At 31.9% G+C, this 20564-nt stretch overlaps 1 protein-coding gene across 7 annotated transcripts in view; it reads right to left on the reverse strand.

Moving 5' to 3' along the window:
- Positions 1-20564, reverse strand: part of OtopLa (proton channel otopetrin-like a) — a 127056-nt gene that overhangs the window by 56475 nt on the left and 50017 nt on the right. For all 7 annotated transcript variants that reach the window (XM_088228063.1, XM_088228055.1, XM_088228062.1 and 4 more), the window contains exon 2: positions 1589-1750. In XM_088228063.1, coding sequence (XP_088084189.1) covers positions 1589-1729 — 141 coding nt within the window. In that variant the 5' untranslated portion in view covers positions 1730-1750. The remainder of the gene's footprint in view (positions 1-1588; positions 1751-20564) is intronic.

Raw genomic sequence — 20564 nt, forward strand, 5'->3', positions numbered from 1 at the left:
AGGCTTACATAAACGATGTACGGCTAATTGAAATTTAACACGGTAAATACTTAGGACTAACAACTGACTAACTGGGTTGTGGTCCCGTGGTAGTATTGTGGATTCATGGACCAACGGTCCCAGGTTCAAATCGCACTCTACCACAACTCGATTTCTATTTTTCCAGCGCAAGTTATTTACGACTTTTAGGAAATGGCCTGAAAATAAAAATATTTGAGTAAATAATGAGAACTTAAATACTTTTAATCTTTAAAAAAATATATAAAAAAATGACAATTGACATGGACAATTCATGTCAATAATTAAATAAGTAAAGTCCAGTCTTTTTATTGTCCCTGGACTGAAACCTGAAGCGAAAGTACCAAGTATTTTTTTACTAATAACTTATATGTAAATATAAGTTATTACATCATTACAATGGAATTCCATCAAGAATTGTCAATAAATAATTTAAATGAAAAAATGATAATCTTTCCTTCATGTAACAAAAATGATCAAGATACGCTGCACAATACACCAATGCGTACCAATGCAGTGCCCTATGCACCATTATGTGTGGAAAGGGAATAATTAATTTCCCGTCTTTTATTGTATCTATTTGTAACTGAGATTTTTAATTTTTATTTTAAATCTTGTAGTAGAACACATACGACATACAGGTATAAACATGCGTGTTCTGATAATAACGTTGTACATTTATGTTTTTTTAATCACTTGTAATTTTGCTTTTTAAATCGTAATTTATAAAAAAACTTTTCATTACGTATGTGCAGTTCTCCTTAGATAAGGTTTCCCTATTAAGGAAGACTCTTAAACTAATTTTGTATAAAATATTATTTATATGGCACACATGTATATAAATAATAATACTTTCAGAATGCTTTTTTCAATTTTTTAAAATTACCTTTCGTACCACTACGTATTGTTTTTTTCTAGGAGTATTATTATTGTTGTTCAAAATGTATCACTATAATATAATTAAGTTTAAAACTTTACTGGTTCATTAGTGGTGGGAAAACGAATTCCCACGCGGATGCGGGGTGAGAAATAGCGGAGGGCGAAGCCCTAGGGCTTCTACGATATTATTTAGTGGAGTGGACTGTATTTTTATTTTAATGAAATAAGTGGATATCCTCGATATGCGGTATGCAGTGTCAATCGGTCACAACCCCAACGAATGAGATGGATTAAGAATGGGTGACACTAACCCGGTTCGTTCTTGATGGAATTGCGGTGGTCCGACTGGTCAATTGCGAGCGGCACCAACACTAGAACAGGCCCTCGATCTGGAGCTGAACACTGGTGGTTGGTGGAAACAAAGTATATGATGCGGCACACGTTCAACAAAATAAACGCGTGCTTTACTACACGAGGTCTTATTGTGGCGGATGATCAAAGGGTACTAAGGTGGAGAGTAAACAGTGGTTGTGGGTAAAAAGGATGTTGAAGTTGTAACAATACCTGAACAATGTATACTCACATAATTTGCAACCAATTAGAATTAAGTAAAATTTTGTAGGTTATACTTATTTGTTTATTAGTGATAGGATAATTATTGACTTCATAATAATGCGAAAAGTGAGCTTACCTTAACTATGGTCCCGACCTGCGGGTCCTGGGTGACCTCGAGTACCTCCTTGTTGGAGTACACGGGCTCCAGAGGTACCATCTCCACGGGCTGCCCCAGAAGTCGTTCCTTCATCTCGTGGATGTAGGGACACCGCTGCATGCTGAACAAAGACTACCGGATCTATAAATGTAAATAATACAAAGATTAAACATGACTATATTACAAAAGACAAAAATACAATTTTTGAGAAGGAAATGTAGAGGTCTATGCGTTCACAGGGCTTATAAACTGTCATTGGGTGACTACATTTCAGATTGTGTAACATTTGCCATTCAGCCTTTATTTAAAAAAAAACATATTTCTTCAAGTCTTCCACCGGTTTTTTGTGAAATTAAAGGGTTGAAACTTGACGTTGATGTTAGTGAAATGACTGAATTATTTCACCTACTTGCCATGCCAAAAATGCCAAAAAAATATTTTTTTCCTTAATTATTTTTTAAATTTTTTGGGTGATTATCATTATTATTAATCCTGTCCTTGATTACAAACATTTTTCAAATCTTGAATATCGTTTAATAAGTACCGATGTGCTACACAATTAAACATCTGCAAAGCTCGCCTATTTATTTTTAATAATTCTGTATATGCAGTTATTTATTTAAAAGCCCTAATGAATTGCATATATATACAGTTTAGGTACAGTAAATACATACATATTTCAATTTGATATATTTATTTCTTACATATTAATGAATACTACTACTAGGTGAATTCTGTTTTATTCAAAACGTGTTATTTTTTAATGCTCAACATAAACATAAAAAAATTCCTTAAAATATCCATATAAAAATATACGTGATATTGCTAGGATTTTAATATATATGTAGCTCTCTTTCACATTTGAAATTATTATAACATTTAATTGATTTCGGAAATTGGAAGCATAGTATATACACGGTTTTTCAGGACCAGACTGCAAAACTTCAGAGAAGCATTCCTCGTGGTAAGCTTGTAATAAAATCCTTATATTTACATAAAAAATATACATAAAAAAAATAGTAACCTCAAAATGTAATAAATCCTTAAATTCTCGGACAAGCAGTCCCTCCACAAACTCCTACCCCTCTTCTACCCAGCCGCTTCCCCTGTCCGCGTGCGGTGCGTATCGCTTCGTTGGTCAAATACGTTTTTAGCGCATTTTTTTTTGTCGAAGAGGGGTAGAGGTTGGCTTACGGAAGGGATGGTAGTCCGAGAAATAAAAGATTTACTCCATTTCAAAATATTTTTTAAATAACTTTTTGGAAAAATTTAATTAGGATTCTTTTTAAAACTTACCATGAGGAATGTTCATCTGAAGGTTCACGGTCTGGTATTGAAAAACCGTGTATTTTAGGTGTATAATATCATATTATAATACTTCAGCGTTCTTTTGCCATATTTGTTGGAATGTTTTCAGAGAACTAATCCACCCATACTAGTAAAACTTAAGTCGATAAAAAAAAATCTTCCAGAATCTTTATTCAAACTGTTAACAAAAGCATAGTTTTTTTTAAAAGAAACTTTGATTGAAAATACAATTAGTATGAACACTAAAAATTCGAGATACGAATTTCAAATTTGAATCGTTTGTGAAAAATAAGGTTCTCTATTATAAAGTGTTGGCAAACATTAGAAGAGAGCAATGTACGAAGCTCTATAGTAAATTTAGAAATATTGAGAATCATTTAACGGAGTCAGAAGATAGGAATTGTACAAATACAAAATACAGAGGGTATGGTAATTATGTGTGAGTGTTGACACTGACAAACTGAAGTCACAAGTTGTTTGTCCCACAAATAGCTGACCCAAATGACAAAACACTTGTCGCAGTAAGCTCCTAATTATAACTAATTTTCATAAATATACGTTTAACTATATCTATTTAGAAATGACAATTATATGAGTTTTATCTAAAGTTGACTGTTTCAAAAATATGGACAATCGAGTATTTTATCACGTCATGTAGATTTGGGGACGCAAAACTTGTTAACATGTCATTTTGCCAAAACGCACAAATTTTTGGTGATTTTGTAGTTTAAAAATCAGTTATTTTGCAAAATGAACTACTTTCGATGTGGACGTAAAAATTTATTTCCAAAAAACTGACTTTCCCGGAGTCAGACAGTTTTGGAAAAAAAAATTTTTTTTATCAATATTTATAGTATACTATCTCACCCGACAGACGTCGCCCTGCCCGAACGTTGGCTTGCCTTGGAAAAAGACTTTAATTGATAAATAGGTACCTAGGTACTTGTTTGAGATGAAATTCCAAAAGTAAAAATTGATAATATTCAAATATTAAATTTAAGTAACTTTTTTATGGTTGAATTCCAAAACATAAAATATATATTTTTTCAAATATGGCATTCTTTTTGCAAACGTCAAACTCCAGTCTTCTCACCAACAGAGGGGTGTCCTTATGTGGGAATACGATTTTTAAAATGTATTGACTTTAATATTATTTGAGTATTACAAAAAATCCAGTAAAAAGAAATAAATGGATAGAAATTATAAGGAATTTAAGAAAGAATCTGATTGAAGTCCACAAAAAACAAATAATGTTTGTAAACATTCAAAAACAAAAATTTTTTTTTACACAAAAAACAAAATCTTTTCATTTTTTTGTCAATGCATTCTCTTCGAATGCAACCCTGGTAGATCGAAGAATAAAACATTTATGCTCTTTACTTCTTTTTTACACATTAGATTAAAGATTTTCAATATCAACGAACACGCACAGCGCAAAGATCTATATTTCTCTGAAAACCACACGTAAATCGGTTAAGCCGTTTAGAAGGAGTTCAGTGACATCACACGTACAGAGGAACTATTTATGTAAAAATTAAGGAAACCTGAATATTTTTTTTAGGAAATAAAAATACTCGTCATGTCTTTTATGTCTGCATCCGCGTCTTATTATTTTCTTACTTCAAATAGTAAAAAATAAAGAACAAGTTCATTTGGTACAGTTAGGTTCATAGTAAGTTTTGGAAGAACCCTACAATTTACGCCTATAAAAATGAAAAACTATAACAATAATAATAATGTTTGGATAATTTATAAAGCGGCATTTTTGTGAAAATCTCCTCAAGGGCGCTGTACAATAAATAAATATCCCAACACGTCTTGCAGCTACAGAGCGCATGGACGGTTGGGATTCTATTCTATACCAATGCGTTTAATTTAAACTAATGGTGGTTAATTAGTATTAGAAAATTACAGTGCGGAATTGGAAAAACAAGGATAAAAGTAGGCTGAATGCAGTCGAAATGCGATATCTTTGGCGAATGCGTGGTAAAATTATATACGATTAGTGCATAAATGTCGAGATTCGTGAATTATGCAAGCTGAGATAAGCAATATCGACAAAATCTAGAAAAGAGTTCTGTGGTGGTATTCTGGATCTTCTCGTGATTAATTTGAAGTTTTAGATTTTTTTAATGCGACTACACTTTGCTTCATATAATGGCCACACTGATGATTAAACAATAAACTAATACGGTTTGGCCAATTCAACCAAATTGAGTGTTTTGGGTCTCAATAATGTTCTAAATGAAAATCATCATGTTTGATTTCACGTGTTCATATTTTTTGATGTTTAATCTGATGATTCAGTGTGGCCATTTATGAGTCAAACATTAGTCGTATAAAAAAATAAATATCCCCAAATTAACCACTCTCTAGCGAGGGGATGGAGAAAATTCATAATTGCTCCTCTGAGCTGGTTTGGACATGTAGAGCGAATGGGCGAAAGAACGACTATAAAGGTATTCGGTGCGAATGTTAATGGATGCCGAAATCGAGGAAGACCGAGAAAGACATGGCATGGCATCTAAATGAAAATGCTTAAAAAATAAATAGGGAAATATTTAAGTAACACGTGTAGACGATTTTGAAACACGGCAGGACACAGGACACCTTTTATAAAGCTTCGTAATCCTTAATCCCGACTAGGACTGTAAACACTATTTACAGGAATACTCGCGTTTCTCGTTAGTTATTTTTTTTCCACAAGGTACATATTACTCATATTATATTCAGTCCAAATTACAAGAGAAACATGTAATTTACAGTCCAATAAGATTCCTACTTTCAGTAATTTCTGTAGACAAAAAACACCACTAAAAAATATATTTTAGCCATGCAATTTTTTCATTCTTCAGCTTAAAAATAAAAATGTTATTCGTATCGTGATAAGATTTTTCTATTTTGTATCAGAGTCAGATTCAGGTTTTTGACTGAACTTTGCAACAATTTTCATAGATTTCCTAGACTGGTGCACGAAGCAAAGTCATTTTATTTGCATGCAGCGATCAAGGATAATGTTACGATCGATGTACTAATTTAGTGATTTTGACACTGTTAGATGTGTGTAAGAGTAAAAATAAATAAAAATGGATTTAAAAAAAATATATTTTTTTTATTAAATTGAAAACATATTATACATAATTATATACAATATTCCCAAGGAGTTTCTAAAAAAAAACTCATTTAAGGACATACAGTTAAAAAAAATATTTGAATACCTTTTTATATTTTAAACTATAATATTATTTACAAAAGCAGAAAAATTAAAATTGTGATATACTACAAATTAAAAAGGGTATGAAAAATACTTAAAATTGAATGATTCTTAATAATACTGGTTTTAAAATGGTAGTTAAATGTGAACAAAACAGCTTTTAAAGCTGCAGGCAGGTCAAAACTCTTTTGTTATGATGTGCTTGAACGATTTTTATGTTTATGCAGTGGGTTAGGTGTAAAATTCAAAGTGTTTTATTTGTAATGTTGCTATGTCGAGCATAGATATAAATATATGGATATTCGATAAAAGACCTGCATCGTTCTCAACGTGGATAAAACAGAAAATAAACCGGTTATGACATTATTATGAGCGTCTTAACAAAATTCGTACCCATTTAAATAAAAATAAATTTAATGAATCCTCTTTTATTAAAATAAATAAAAATGCGTAGGTACTTCCAATTTTATCAACTTTTTTATATCGACTGATATTAACCGACATTTAAAATAATAAAAAAAAGCGTTTTTATGATTTACTCAAATATTTCATTTTCAGGGCCATTTTCAACAGTATTCGAAAATGGAATCCAGTAGAGTAGGATTCGAACCACGGACCTTTTGTCTGTGAGTCCGAGACACTAGCCACAGGACCACAACGAGTATGAGCGCAATGATGTTTTAATGCGTTTTTATTTATTGATTAGGGAAGATCAGTGCTACGGGAAATTAGATCTAAAAAATGTTTTCTTACGCGCGATAAAAATTCGAGAAATTAATTGTACGGCGAAGTTTCTAGTTTTTAGAATCAACCTATTAAATTAAGCGTTGTTATGTGTTGGGATAGATTTAAGTTTATTCAACGTTTTCACGTTTATGCGCTCAGTAACTGCAATACTTTTTGTAATCTAACTCCTAAAAAAAACGGAAATTTGGGCTACATTTCTTACTGTCCATGCGCTCTGTAACTGCAAGACGTGCTGTAATCAAGATCTATCTGTTATAAAATAATGAAATAGATAATAATTGGAAACGAGGACTTAGAATCCCAACCATCCACGCGCTCTGTAACTCCAAGACGTGCTGGGATATTCATTTACTGTACAGCACCTTTGAGATGCTTTTCACGAAGATGGCACTGTATAAACATAAACAGAAAAAATATAAAAGAAAAATAATGAAACCCACTAAACCGGCTTGTCAGCAGGTTTCTTATTTTTCCTTTACAAAGAAAAACGTTAGAGAAATTATATGATTTTAAAAAGTAATGTAAACATTTTTAAGAACTAAAAGCATACGTATTTTTACACAAAAGTTAAATACAAAAAATTAAACACATGATTGTTAACATAAAATAATAATCAATATAAAGCCTTGTTACATATGAGCTATTTCATTATTTTTTCCTTAAAAGTTTTATCAACATTTTCTTTTACGATCTACTTAGGATTTTTTTTTTTTTTTTTAATAATTGTATAATGAAGTGTTTTTTGGCCATACTTGTTAACATACCTCGGTATTGACAAGCTTTCACGTAGTGCTAGCCTCGTATTGTGTGTATATAATAATTATTGTATTTTTACAATATGGAGTCATATTTTTATATATCAGCAAAACCAACAGCGATGATAAAAACCTAGCGATGATAATACGATACATGAAATTATTTAATAGTCAGCCTCGTGGTGTAATGGTCAGCGCGTTTGCCTACCATGCAAGAGGTCTCGGGTTCGATTCCCGACATGGTTTATATAAATTTTTTATTTAAAAGCGTGTTTTCACACTAGAATATTTCATATTCCCTGGACTAGAACCTGAAGCGTAAGACTGATCATCTTACCTTCATGTAACAAAAATGATCAAGATACGCTGAGATTGGTGTAACAATGCAGTGCCCTATGCACCATTAGGTGCGGAAAGGGAATGGTAATGAAAATATTTCATAAAAAAAAATGATTTGATAAAAAAAAAAAACACTGAATTTCCTAATTATTTTTATTTTTCAAAGTGTTCAGTTTGCTCAATTTACGTATGTTAATATTGTTTTTAAGAGTTGACGATATTTGAAAATGTGATTTTTGTCAACGCAGGCTTTGACTTTTGTCATTTTACAGTTCGATTGTCACTTTGACTAGCGCAATAAATGCGCGTGTGCTGTCATTATTTGGTTTGTATAAAAAGCAAGTGGTACTCGACAAATAACTCATTTGATCGATATTGCACAAGAAGCGAGGGTTCGGTGGCCTTTCGCGTTAATTATAGGCCACGGGCATTGATCCTGTAACACAATAGGAACTTCATTGTGTGGCCCTTGTTAGGACTTGGTTCATGTTTGGATCTGGTTCCTGCCGGGGCCGTGGCCGTTTTAGCTCCTCTCATGCGGTTTTATCAATTTCCCACTCCGAAGGGTTTCCGTGAATTAGCATATTAAGTTACTGAACTACGAAGGTTTTCATCAATTAGTTGAATTTATTAATTTGAAATTAGGTGTTGGTATTGCATTTTTAAAATCTAATTTGTTACTGTTTATTTTGAAATTATTAAGACTAAGCGATAGGAGAGTTATAACTGATTTATTAAATTTATATAAAATAATCCATTTTATGTTTGACACCCCTGCAATTTTATCACTAATTAATTTTGATGTACCGAAAAGGACAACTCGGAAAACCTACCAATACTGTGGGAACAATACTTCGACATCATATGGTAAAAATGCAGTCATCAATAGACTTCACTCCCTAGGCAATGAGTACCAGGACGTTGATGACTCATTTCACATGAAATTTAGTACATATAAAAACGGCTCTTCTCCTGTATTTTATTGGTAATAGTTCTAGGTACTCGTAACTATTTGTTAATATTGTTAAGAATTGTTTTAAACTTCTTTTTTTTTCTTTTTTCGTTTCTTTTCTTGAATTAATTTATAAGTACAAAATATTTCTCTTCATCATTTTTTTTACATCATTAAATATTTTTAAACATAAATATATACTATTTACTTAAGTATTAGTTTTAAATAATAATACATGTATTTTTTTTATTTTTTCGTTCAATGTTATTCAAAATTGTTTTCTTAATTTTTTTTAACTGTTTCAAAGGATTTCTAATACCAAATTATCTTTTTTTATTGATAATTCTATAACTGGTAATATTTTATTCTTTTATATAGTTAATCCTTTTTAGACTTTCTTAATTTGTTAATTAATAATATTGTTTTAAATGCTCTGTATTACTTAAAATTATGCTTACATGTATGTATATTTAATTGTATTTGCAACTAATATGTCAAAGGCACTAAGTGTCGCTTATTTCAATAAAAAAAATATAAAAAAATTCACCCAAATAACGAAGATTACAAACGCGGGCTCTTACCTGAAGTACTCTTTTTTGTTTCGTTTTTTACAACTGAAAACAATTTTCCAATTTTTAAACTTCTTACACAGTGCGTAAAGTGGCCACTTAAACCAGCCAATGACAGGTCATAAGCCCTGTAAATGCCTAGACTTCCATATTACCTTTTTAAGGTATTCTCCATCCCTGTTGTAATTTGTTAATCTTAATGACTCCCGAGGGGGTGAAATCCAGTCTTTTGTCTACAAACATTCGGACAAACTCAAATATTGTAACATTAGTTTAAATGTTCGACCACAAAGTAAAAGCTTTAAACACAAATAAATATAAAAAAATACAATAAAAATCAACCGACCATACGCAATTTTATCGTGCCGTGTAATTCTTTACGATCGTATGAATTCGGGTTAACACTACCACGGGACCAGCATTTATGTACGCTGCGATGCACAATGCCGTTCTACCTGAAAATAATATTTCGATTAAAGGCACGTGGAGGAAAATAAACACCGTGGTTTGTGTGTGCACCAAAGACTACATTTCAAAGAAAGCTGTAAATTATTTTGTTTGAAACACGATACTAGAAATAAATGTGTTTCATTAATAATGCTGAAAACGTACAGCTGAAGATATGCAATTACATGATTTGTATTTGTATTTGTATTTGTATATATTATGTACGATGAAACAACAGTATAAATGCAATACAGTAAAAGGTTCATACGGGGTTTGGATACCATTAATATTCATAACATCGTTTGTTTTACTGCTAAAAGAAGCTTTCGAGTCTAATCGTAAATATGTCGTAACACGCATTACACGTTACGGAGGAATGTTTGGATTTTCTTTTTATAAGCACCATAATGTTTTATTGCTTTACGCATATTTTTTGTACATACACCACCCACTCGCGAGTATCGTACTTTTATGTATTTTATTATACACATGTACATTGTTTGTTTACGAATTTACCAAATTTGAAAATGAGGAACTAGAATCCCGAAAGCTCATGCGCTCTGTAGACGGGTTAGAATATTTATTGCACAGCCCTTGTAATGATTGTAAAAAAATGGCACTATAAAAATATCCATACAGTCTAAAAGCCATAGTTAGTTAGTAAAATGAATAAATAATTAACAATAATGAGATAAATCTTTGATGTGCGGACATGATAGCATAACGACAATTTCTTTATTTTGCGATTTATATGAGAAAATGTTCCTTTTGTATGCTTGCCCTGCATCAGTGGTATTACCAATAAACTTTATTTTATTATATTATATTGGAGTTGCATTACAGTTTATATTTCAGAAAGAGGATTTTTCTGCTATTATATTACTTTATTTCAGCTTAACAGTTTGGGTTTCAGGAAGGATATTCTAATGGTGGGCCAATCAGGAACTTCTCAGCATTAGCTCATGTGGAGAGGAAACCCCTTACAAATCTTCAAGAGAAGCCGGCCAGTTGACAGTTGTCAACAGCCCTTCCGTTCCACTAGAAGAGTCTTCGACATTTTGTTCCCTACTTTTGTTTATTTTACCAATTGCCTGCACTATATTGACCATGTATGATACTACCTCTCGTGTGAGTTCTTTATTACCTATCACCGATGGGATGTCGCAAAGATCTTCACTCAGACTTTTTAATTCAACAATACACTTATCCGATTACTCAAAACATAAATTAACAACTTTGTGCCTATTTAGCGTTGGTTTTAATAAAATAAGTATGCGCATGTGCGTCTTATTTCCAGTGGCACAAATAGTACAAGATAGTTTCAATATAAGTAAACTCATTTCTATCATTAATTAAGTTGTTAAAACAGAGATGTAGAAGATTTTAGAGAAGTTCATATTGAAGTCTAGGCATCTTCATGATTTATGACCTGTCATTGGCTGGTTTAAGTGGCAATGACAGGTCATAAGCCATGTAGATGCCTAGACTTCTATATTTCCTTCTTTAAAATCTTTTTATCTCCCCGGGGAATTGAATCCACTCCTTGTTTAGAAGAATTTGGACAAGCTCAAAATATTGTTGATTAATTGAGTGGTAAAAATAGTATAAGTTAGTTCTAGGAGTATAAGTAGACTTATTTATGTCTTATCTTTAGTGGTTCATATTTCTATTATTTGTACACAAATTAAATGAACTGTAAATAATAACCCATTTCGCAAAATATGGGTTCTGTAGCTAAATAGTTAGGTTAATTTAACGTTTTTTTGCTTTTCTGAAAAATTACACTTTTGCAGTTATACATACTTTTATGTCCGCCCGTCAAAGAAATTCGATGTTGTTAAACACATATTAAAGTATAAAGTTTATGTTTGAAGCGCTAACTTTGTGGTTATTCATTATAATGAAATAAATAAAACAACTTTGCTTTTAACTACTAATTTTTATTTTGCACCGACCGGTTTCAAAGCCTCTCCTGTAACCACCCGTGTAAGAAAAAACCACTTGATTTATTGGGTCCACGTGTAGTATTTAGTGAACATGATAGAAATAAAATAAAAAGGAACCAATTCATTAGTTACGTAAACCTTGACAAAGAAGCTTGTTTGCTTTGAAACATTAGTGTTTAAAAACAAAGTTGTTTTATTTATTTTATTTAATGCATTTAAAGTCTTTTGTATCGTAAAAAGTTGATACAACTGGCAAAAATGAAAACTTCGCTATTTACTATATTTATAAAATATACAACCGCTATTGAAAGAAAGAAGTAAGAACAACAAATTAAAACCCATTAGTATAAATTTTCTGCGGTAGTAGCACTACAAAACAATGGAAAATAAATGGCGTGTCTAAAACAAAAGCTCAGACGCCAGTAGCCAGTGAGCAAACAAAAGCACAACTGGGAAGCTTTCTGTCTGCAATGTTTTTAACTCTCAACTATTTGATTGGTGTATATCTAGTCTCTATAGAATAGGCTATTCTTAATACAATAAGTCAGAGTTCTATTTCAGCCGTTGAATAATTCAAGAGAGGAAAGAAAGAATTCAATCAAATTTGAGAAAATTTATTATAGACATAATTTATCTCGATCTCTCTAAAACATTTGATGATGATTCTTATATTGATATAGTGGAAGGGAACTTTTGATAAAATAAGAATAAACAGATGGACAATTAAGACGAAGTGGAAATAAAGATCTTCAAAGCCATCGTTTGTATTTATGCTGTTATTTTTAGCTAATTTTATTAAATTAATAATAAGGGGCGATGGGCTTGAAAGGGCAGTTAAATGATTCTGAACGGGTAAATGGCATTCGATTTAGATTCCAAGTCTCGACATTTTTTTAAATCTGCAACAGCCAAACAAGTACGATATAATTATAACAATTAAATAAAGTACGCGCACGTTTTAAAATTTTAATTTAAGCATCTTACGATTTCAATGCATGTGCTTGGAATCTAGTGTGCGTACACCGCAGTTTAGCAGGAGTACCTGCATTGCAAAACAGAAGTCATGAGTTACAGGAAATAATTTAATACAATTTTTTTGGCGATATTTTATTGCTTTACTTAATGAATAAAAAATTTTAAAAAACATTTTGTCCATGAATTTTGTAACATCAAAAGTAGTTTTTGTTTTGCATTTGATTTTGCAAGGTTTTATTGATTTTATTTTATTTATTTTATCTCGTTTTCCTCTTTTCATTTTTTTGTTGTTTTCTTTCATAAAATTTAAAAAAATTGTTTCTTAATTTTTTTTCCAAATAAATCATAAACAAAAGAAGAAATGTGTGGAATACGTTATTTCATACAAACAAATATAGAAAATAAAATTGATCGAACCAAATCGTATCCGTATTTCTGGCTTAACGCATAAAACGAGGCATACCACATAATTAGCTTTGATGCAAAAAGCAGCCGTGCAGCCGTGCAAAAATTTCAGTCGGGGTTTTTCCTTCCACGAGAAAGAACCTGCACCTCGCACTTGGCGGTATTTTTTATTGACATCTTTCAAGGAAACGTTTTGTCACTACGAGGCAAGTTGTGGTACTAACGAGAGTCGCCGGTGCTCGTTGTGTTCAGGAGACCTACTACCAATTAATGTTGCTACCTTACGGACAAAAAATATCGCATAACGAGAGCTAAACAGTACTCTTACTTTCTGGATACGCCTCGTATTTCTCTCACGTTCATTTTGAATTTCGAAAAATATCAACGACTACGAAAATAACTAATAGAAAAAAAATATTAACAATTTGATTTGATAGCATAATTATACATTTTTACAATTTAAAAAAATTTCACTTGTTATATTTTTACTAAAACTAAAATCCCACCAAGCCACTTTTTGTAGCTTGTTGGTGAAGATTATATTTATACTGACTTAATAATATTATTTACATTTATAAAAACAATGAATAACATAAAAAAATTAACAGCCGGAAAGATCAGAATAAACATGTTTATACAAATAATAATATATAAATTTATTTTTAATAATTACTTTAATCACCTCACCAACAAGCTACAGAAAGTGGCTTAGTGGGATTTCAGTTTTAGTAAAAATATGAAAATTGAAATGTTAACACTGTAAAAATGTATAATTATATTAACATTTAATTATAATTAAAAAATAACTCGGCATCGGTAAAGGGCAATTCTGTAAATGTTCGATTGCAATATTCGTGCAATATTCGACAACTTTACTGTTCCATGAATCCATGACAGTATGTCTATGCTCCAGGCACTCAAATGCCCAAAAGTTAAATACATAAAATAATATTATGCGCATCAAATTTTATTGGATCCAAGCACATGCTGGAGAAATCGGAAACGAACGAGCTGATGAACTAGCCAAAATAAATTTATATTCATATATGTTTGTGAATACTCTTGTAAAATTTATTGAGCAAGCTAAGAATGCTTAGTTTTAAATGTTGTTATCGTTTATTAAGTACCTATTCTTGTTTTTTTTGGCCACGCTGGAAATCTTGAATCTGATTTGATTCCATCAATTTTATTTTGTTTAATCGTAAACATGTTTGTTACAATCATTATCATGTATATATGAAAAATTTGATGATCAAATCGATCGATTAATTACGATTCGATTTTATGTCGAATCCGAATAAAATTGTAACGAACTTTGAATACTTCAAATTCGGTAAATTATTAATAGGATTGAGGAGGCAAAAAAAATTACTAACGGACGAATGAACATTGATAATAATGTAATGCCTATTACAGGGTGCAGTAATCCTGACCTCTTTAAGTTGTTCAAAGTGAGGAAGGCAGATTGAATTTCCTTTTCAGTAGCTTTAAGCTCTTTCATCTTCTGAAGGAAATAATAGTTATTGATTTAAAGGTCCATTCTATCGCGAAACTTAGGAAAGACATTGCGAATCGGATATAATAGCTCGCCTTTGAAAATAATTGACTGATTTTATTAAAAATCCTAGCGATTGAAGAAATTTATACATTTTAAAAATAGATTTTTTAAAGAATGAATTCAGTTCCAAATATACATACAATGTATTAATGTACAATACATTTTTCACCTTCTACTACTTCGTCTTAGACACATTAGTTTAATGAACGGTATTTTGAGTATGCTTAAATGTTTGTAGACATGGATTGGATTCCACATCAATAAAGGTTTCAGATCAAAAGTCCGCACTTTGTGGCCCCAAGAGAGTTCAATGTCCCGGATGAACATATTAAGTTATCCAAAACGAAGGCTTTTTTCAGGAGAAGTGTACAAGTGTGGGTTTTGTCTGAGAGCAGAGAAAAGACCATTACAGGAGACTGCTGCGAGACATTGCATTGATTTATTTATTTATTTAGATTTATTTATTTATTTAGATTTATTTATTTGATATGGTACTATTAAGCGTGTTGCCCAGATGTTTATTGAAATTTATGTAAGGGTAATATTTTTTATTTGTAATATGGCAGCCTCCGTGGTGTAGTGGTCAAGACGCTTGACTCACACATGAAAGGTTCCGGGTTCGATTCCCGGTGAGAACACAAAAATTAAAAAGTGATTTTTCTCAAGCCTGGGTGTTCTGTGATGTAATTCACCACTGTAATTGGGCCTCCTGGCCTGTTGTGGTGCAAAAATAAATAAATAAATAAATAAATATTCTTTAAAAATACGCATGCTTCTACTTTTAATTTTGTTGTATCCCAACTTAACACAGGGCTCTTAGCCTCATAGAGTTGGGGATACAATATTATTTTTTCGTAATATGTGTCTGTATATGAATAAATAAAAAAACAATTGTGCTTTGGTATGAGGTGATTTTCACAAAAATGGCGCTATATAAATTATCCAAATATATATATATATATATATAACCGCAGCGTTTCTTTATCATTTTTGTTACAAGAATGTAACAACAATATTTTGAGTATGTCCAAATTTTGGGAGTTGAATCCAGTCCTTGTCTACAAAAATTTGGACAAACTCAAAATATTGTTGATAAATCCACCTGGTCCACGAAGAAGTATACAAATTGAAAAAATATACTTTTCAGGCGTTGCCTAGTATGTAGGTGAAATAATTCAATTAGATGAATCTCACCTGCATAAATAAAGGTTTCAGCTCTTTAACTTCTCAAACATCTACAGATGAAAGAATTGAAGGAATATAGATGTTCAAATATAGGCAGAATGGTGAATGTTACACAGTGTGTAAAGTGGCCGCTTAAACCAGCCATTGACAGGTCATAAGCCCTGTAGATGCCTAGACTTATGTATTACCTTTTCTTAAATGTTCTTCATCTCTGTTGTAATATATTAACAAGAATGTAAGATGATTAACGTAAAAATACATTTCAAATATTTCAAGCCGACCATGTCAGGAATCAAACCTGAAACCTCTTGCATGGTAGGCAAATGCGCTGACGATTTAAGCCACGAGACGGACTTTAGTAAAACAATTTATTTTGACGTTACAAATGCTTTTTCAATATTTTTTTTTAGTTTTTTAAAAATATTTTTGACATATTAATAATGTGAGACGTATGTATGTGTTTAAAAAAACTCCTTAAATTGAACGTAGTTATGCAGAAAGCAGCCAGGCACTTCTGTGAAAAGAGTCAATAATCTAATCTTCACAACAGTTGCAATGGTTTTTACTTTAACAAATGACAAATAATGCATACATTCGTTTTTTTGTACCACAAAAAATAATTTAATTATGTATTTGACCAGTTTTAATGACTTTTAAAATCTGGCTGATCACAAACCTAAGATGAGTACTCGTATGTTAGGTCATTATGTATCGAACATAATATTTTATCTTAATTTGTTGCTAAATAAGGGAAAACATTAATGAGAAGGGAATATGGAAGTCTGGGCATTTACAGGGCATATGTCATGTCATTGGCTGGTTAAAGTGTCCACTGCACACACGTATATTTAAACATAGGCAGAATGGTGAATGTTACAGAGTGTGCAAAGTGGCCACTTAAATCAGCCTATGACAGGTCATACGCCCTGTAAATATTTAGACTTCCATATTTTCTTCTCATAAATGTTTTTCCTCTCTGTTGCAGCAAATTTAGATATAGATCCTGTCTGCAAACATTCGGACATACTCAAAACATTGTGTAATAATATTTTATGCTTATATTAGGGTACTTTATCGGGTAGATCACTTAATTAATTTGTTATGATAACTTAAAAAATAATTTTATTAAGTATTAATTTCTGGATTTCCTTGAATAAGGTTTCATTCAAACTTTGAACATATCAGGTGAAATTTTGTTTTAAAACATGTTTTTTTACTACAGTTTTCTTTTATTAATGAATTTAAAAATTAAAATACTTTAGTATTTATCCACTTTAAATTTATTTAATAGAACTAGATTTCAAACCTGTCAAACAAAATCATCGAAAGGGTCGAGAGTTTAAAATACCTGGGAGTATATTTATTTATTTATACTTTTACATTGTTTGAATTCTTTTTTTCATACAGAATATGTTCCCTCACTGGGGTGTCCCATGCCGATTTTACGGAAAATGGCAGCTTTTAAAAAGAACTGGGAATTCTGCTAGGAATTAGCAGGGGCTACATTCAACAGTATGAAGGCTCACTGGAGATATGATATTTAGTCAGTGAAAACCAAATGCCGCTTATATAACGCCTGCATCACACCTATTCTCCTCTATATCCAAAGAGGTCTCCTATCTCCTCTATATCACCTCACTATGGCCCATAACACCAAAATACTGAGTTTTGAGAAAAGGTGTCTCAGAAGAATCTTAGGTGTGCGGTGGTTTGACATTGTGCGGAATGAAGTAATAAGAGAACGGACGCAGCAAACTCCGGTGACAACTGTCATCAAGCGGAGGCAATACGGTTGGCTTTGCCATGTACTGCGGATGCCTCCTGAGAGCCCCGACCACGCTTGCCTATTCTACAAGGCGTCAGGTTTTCGACGTCCTGTACGTCCACCGCTGACTGTTTGTCGGCAGTTTACGTCAGAACTGCGAGACGCAAACCTGACTTGGGAGAATGCACAGGAGCTGGCAGCCGACAGAGAGGCCTGGAGGATCTTCGTGGACACTATTTGCTCCAACTAGGGAGCGGACATGGAATGATGAAGATGATGACGAACTAGATTTCTGGAGGCATTAATTTTCCCATCGGCATCTAAACCATAAGATTTTATTGCTGAGGGTGTTTTATGAAAGATAAATGCTGTTTTGTGTTTAATACTATTTTCGAAAGGTGATTATTAGAGGTTGTATGAAAGGCTGCCTGGCTGTTTTTAGTAGAACCTAGAATTGAGACGAACGGCAACGAGATGAACGGCAACGTGAAACGAGGACTACCAAGGAAGACGTGGCATGATCAGATAAACCAAAATCTTAAGTCTGGTCATGTCAAAAGTAGACAGAACCGAAGGGCATGTATGACAAGATGTATGAATGTGGAAGAGGCTAGGATTGTATGCTAGGATAGACGTGTGTGGCGGTTCATTCTCTCTGCCTACCCCTACGAGGAAATGGCGTGATGGTAGTAGTAGTAGTAGTAGAATTGAGCTTTCTGTACCCGACAGCATCAATATTATATAGAACCGGCTGCTTTCTGTATGCCTACGTTCAATTGTAACCGCATCATTTAAAAAATATACATGTTTGGTGTCATATGACCCTTGAATTCATACCCATATTGCATTTATGTACCCACTTGGCTTTGGAGTATAATTGGATAGTTATGTTAATGGTTGAAAAAGTCAAATTAATTGTACCACTTGAGATAACTTTGAGACATAAACTAACATCTGCTAGAAATGTAGTACTAAAAAAATGATTTGCGTTTTTTTTTTTTTCATTTCATTTTTTTGCACCACAACAGGCCAGGAGGCCCAATTACAGTGGTGAATTACATTACAGAACAACCAGGCTTGAGAAATTAATTTTTGTGTTCTCACCGGGAATCGAACCCGGAACCTTCCGTGCGTGAGTCAAGCGTCTTGACTACTACACCACGGAGGCCGCGTTACAGGGCACTGCATCAAAACTTCAACTGCGGCGCATCTAGATCAATTTTATTACATGGAAGGTGATCGGTCTAAAGTTCCAGGTGCCAGTCCACGAACAATGAAATTTTGCAGAGTCGAGTTTAGAAATAGTTTAGAAATACTCACACACTCACACATATGCACACACCCTCACACACCCTAAATATATATACTCACACTAACTAACATGTACAAAAATAATAAAACGGATACACTAAATAAGAGTACGCATTGTTTTTATTTAAGTTATTTTATTGTGACTATTTTTACTATAATTTATTGATATACATTTAACAAAAACTTATTACTACTACGAAACTTTATTAATAATCTAGTAAAATTATATTCGATTGTATAAATTGCACCTATCTTAAATTAAATTAAATTAAAATTAATCTTATATAAATTCTAATAAACTGCTTTAATAACATATAATGAAAACTAAATTTTGGTGTATATACAATTTTTTTATTTTTTTTTGTGACTATTGGTGTTCACATATAATTGGTGAAAGATGTTTAGTGTTCTTATTTTTTATTTTATAAACTGTATTTATATTGTGATATCTTTTACTGTTTGTGAACTAAAAATAAATAAAAATAAAATAAATCCAATAGTTCATAACCAACATTCCGGGAATTGAATCCAGAACCGCAAGAACGGTAGGCGAATGCGCCCAACACTACATTACGAGGTGGACTAACCTTCGTTCAATTTCGTTTTTCAGGATTTATACCAGAGAGCAACCATCGATTTGAAAACACTCGTCCAGGGTTTTAGTTTTGTTTCACACACAACTGTGTTCTTCATCCGCTCGAACACAGACTAAGATTTTATATTAGAGCAGAGATTGAATGCGGGCAACAAAATGAACGGCGCATTAAGAACAGTAATCGCTAAAATATGTCTATTGAAACTAAACTGGCAGTGCACAACGGAGTTTTTGTTCTAACACTTGTGTATGGAAGTGAAACATGGAACTGGCAGAGGAAGTTGAAATCGCGGTTGAAATCTCTTAGACGAATGTGTGGAAATCAATGTATGATAGGGTTACGAATGATGAAATCGGGCGAGAGTGTAAATCTGAGTTAAGTATATTGATAACATTAAAAAGGGTCTCTGAGATGGTTTAATCATGTAGAACGGATGGATGATGAAAGAATGGTAAAACAAGTATATATGGCGAAAATGAACGGTACAATACTTATGATTTTCTTGTTATATTACTTTAAAATATTTTATTGTTTAATTTTGTTTTTTATATTTATTCTTGAATTGTTAAAACTTTCTACTACTCAGTAAAAAAAAAAAAAAAAATTAACCCAAAAATTATACAACATACTCATGTTGTATAATTTTTGGGTTAATTTTTTTTTATAAATCTTGGGTAAAAGGAAATTCATGTTTTAAAAAAAAAAACATATATATTAAAGCCAAATATGTTAGTATTATAAATTTTCATAAAGGCAGATTTATGTTAATAAAATAAAATATATTATTATACATATAACTTATATGCAACAGTTCTCAATGTACGATATAGGAACTTGAACTTATTAACTATAAAGGAATTATAAAAGTATAAATATAAAAGAT

Source organism: Micrasema longulum, unplaced genomic scaffold (genome assembly GCF_059751315.1).
Source record: "Micrasema longulum isolate JH-2025_06_02 unplaced genomic scaffold, ASM5975131v1 h1tg000559l, whole genome shotgun sequence".
Lineage (NCBI taxonomy): Eukaryota > Metazoa > Arthropoda > Insecta > Trichoptera > Brachycentridae > Micrasema > Micrasema longulum.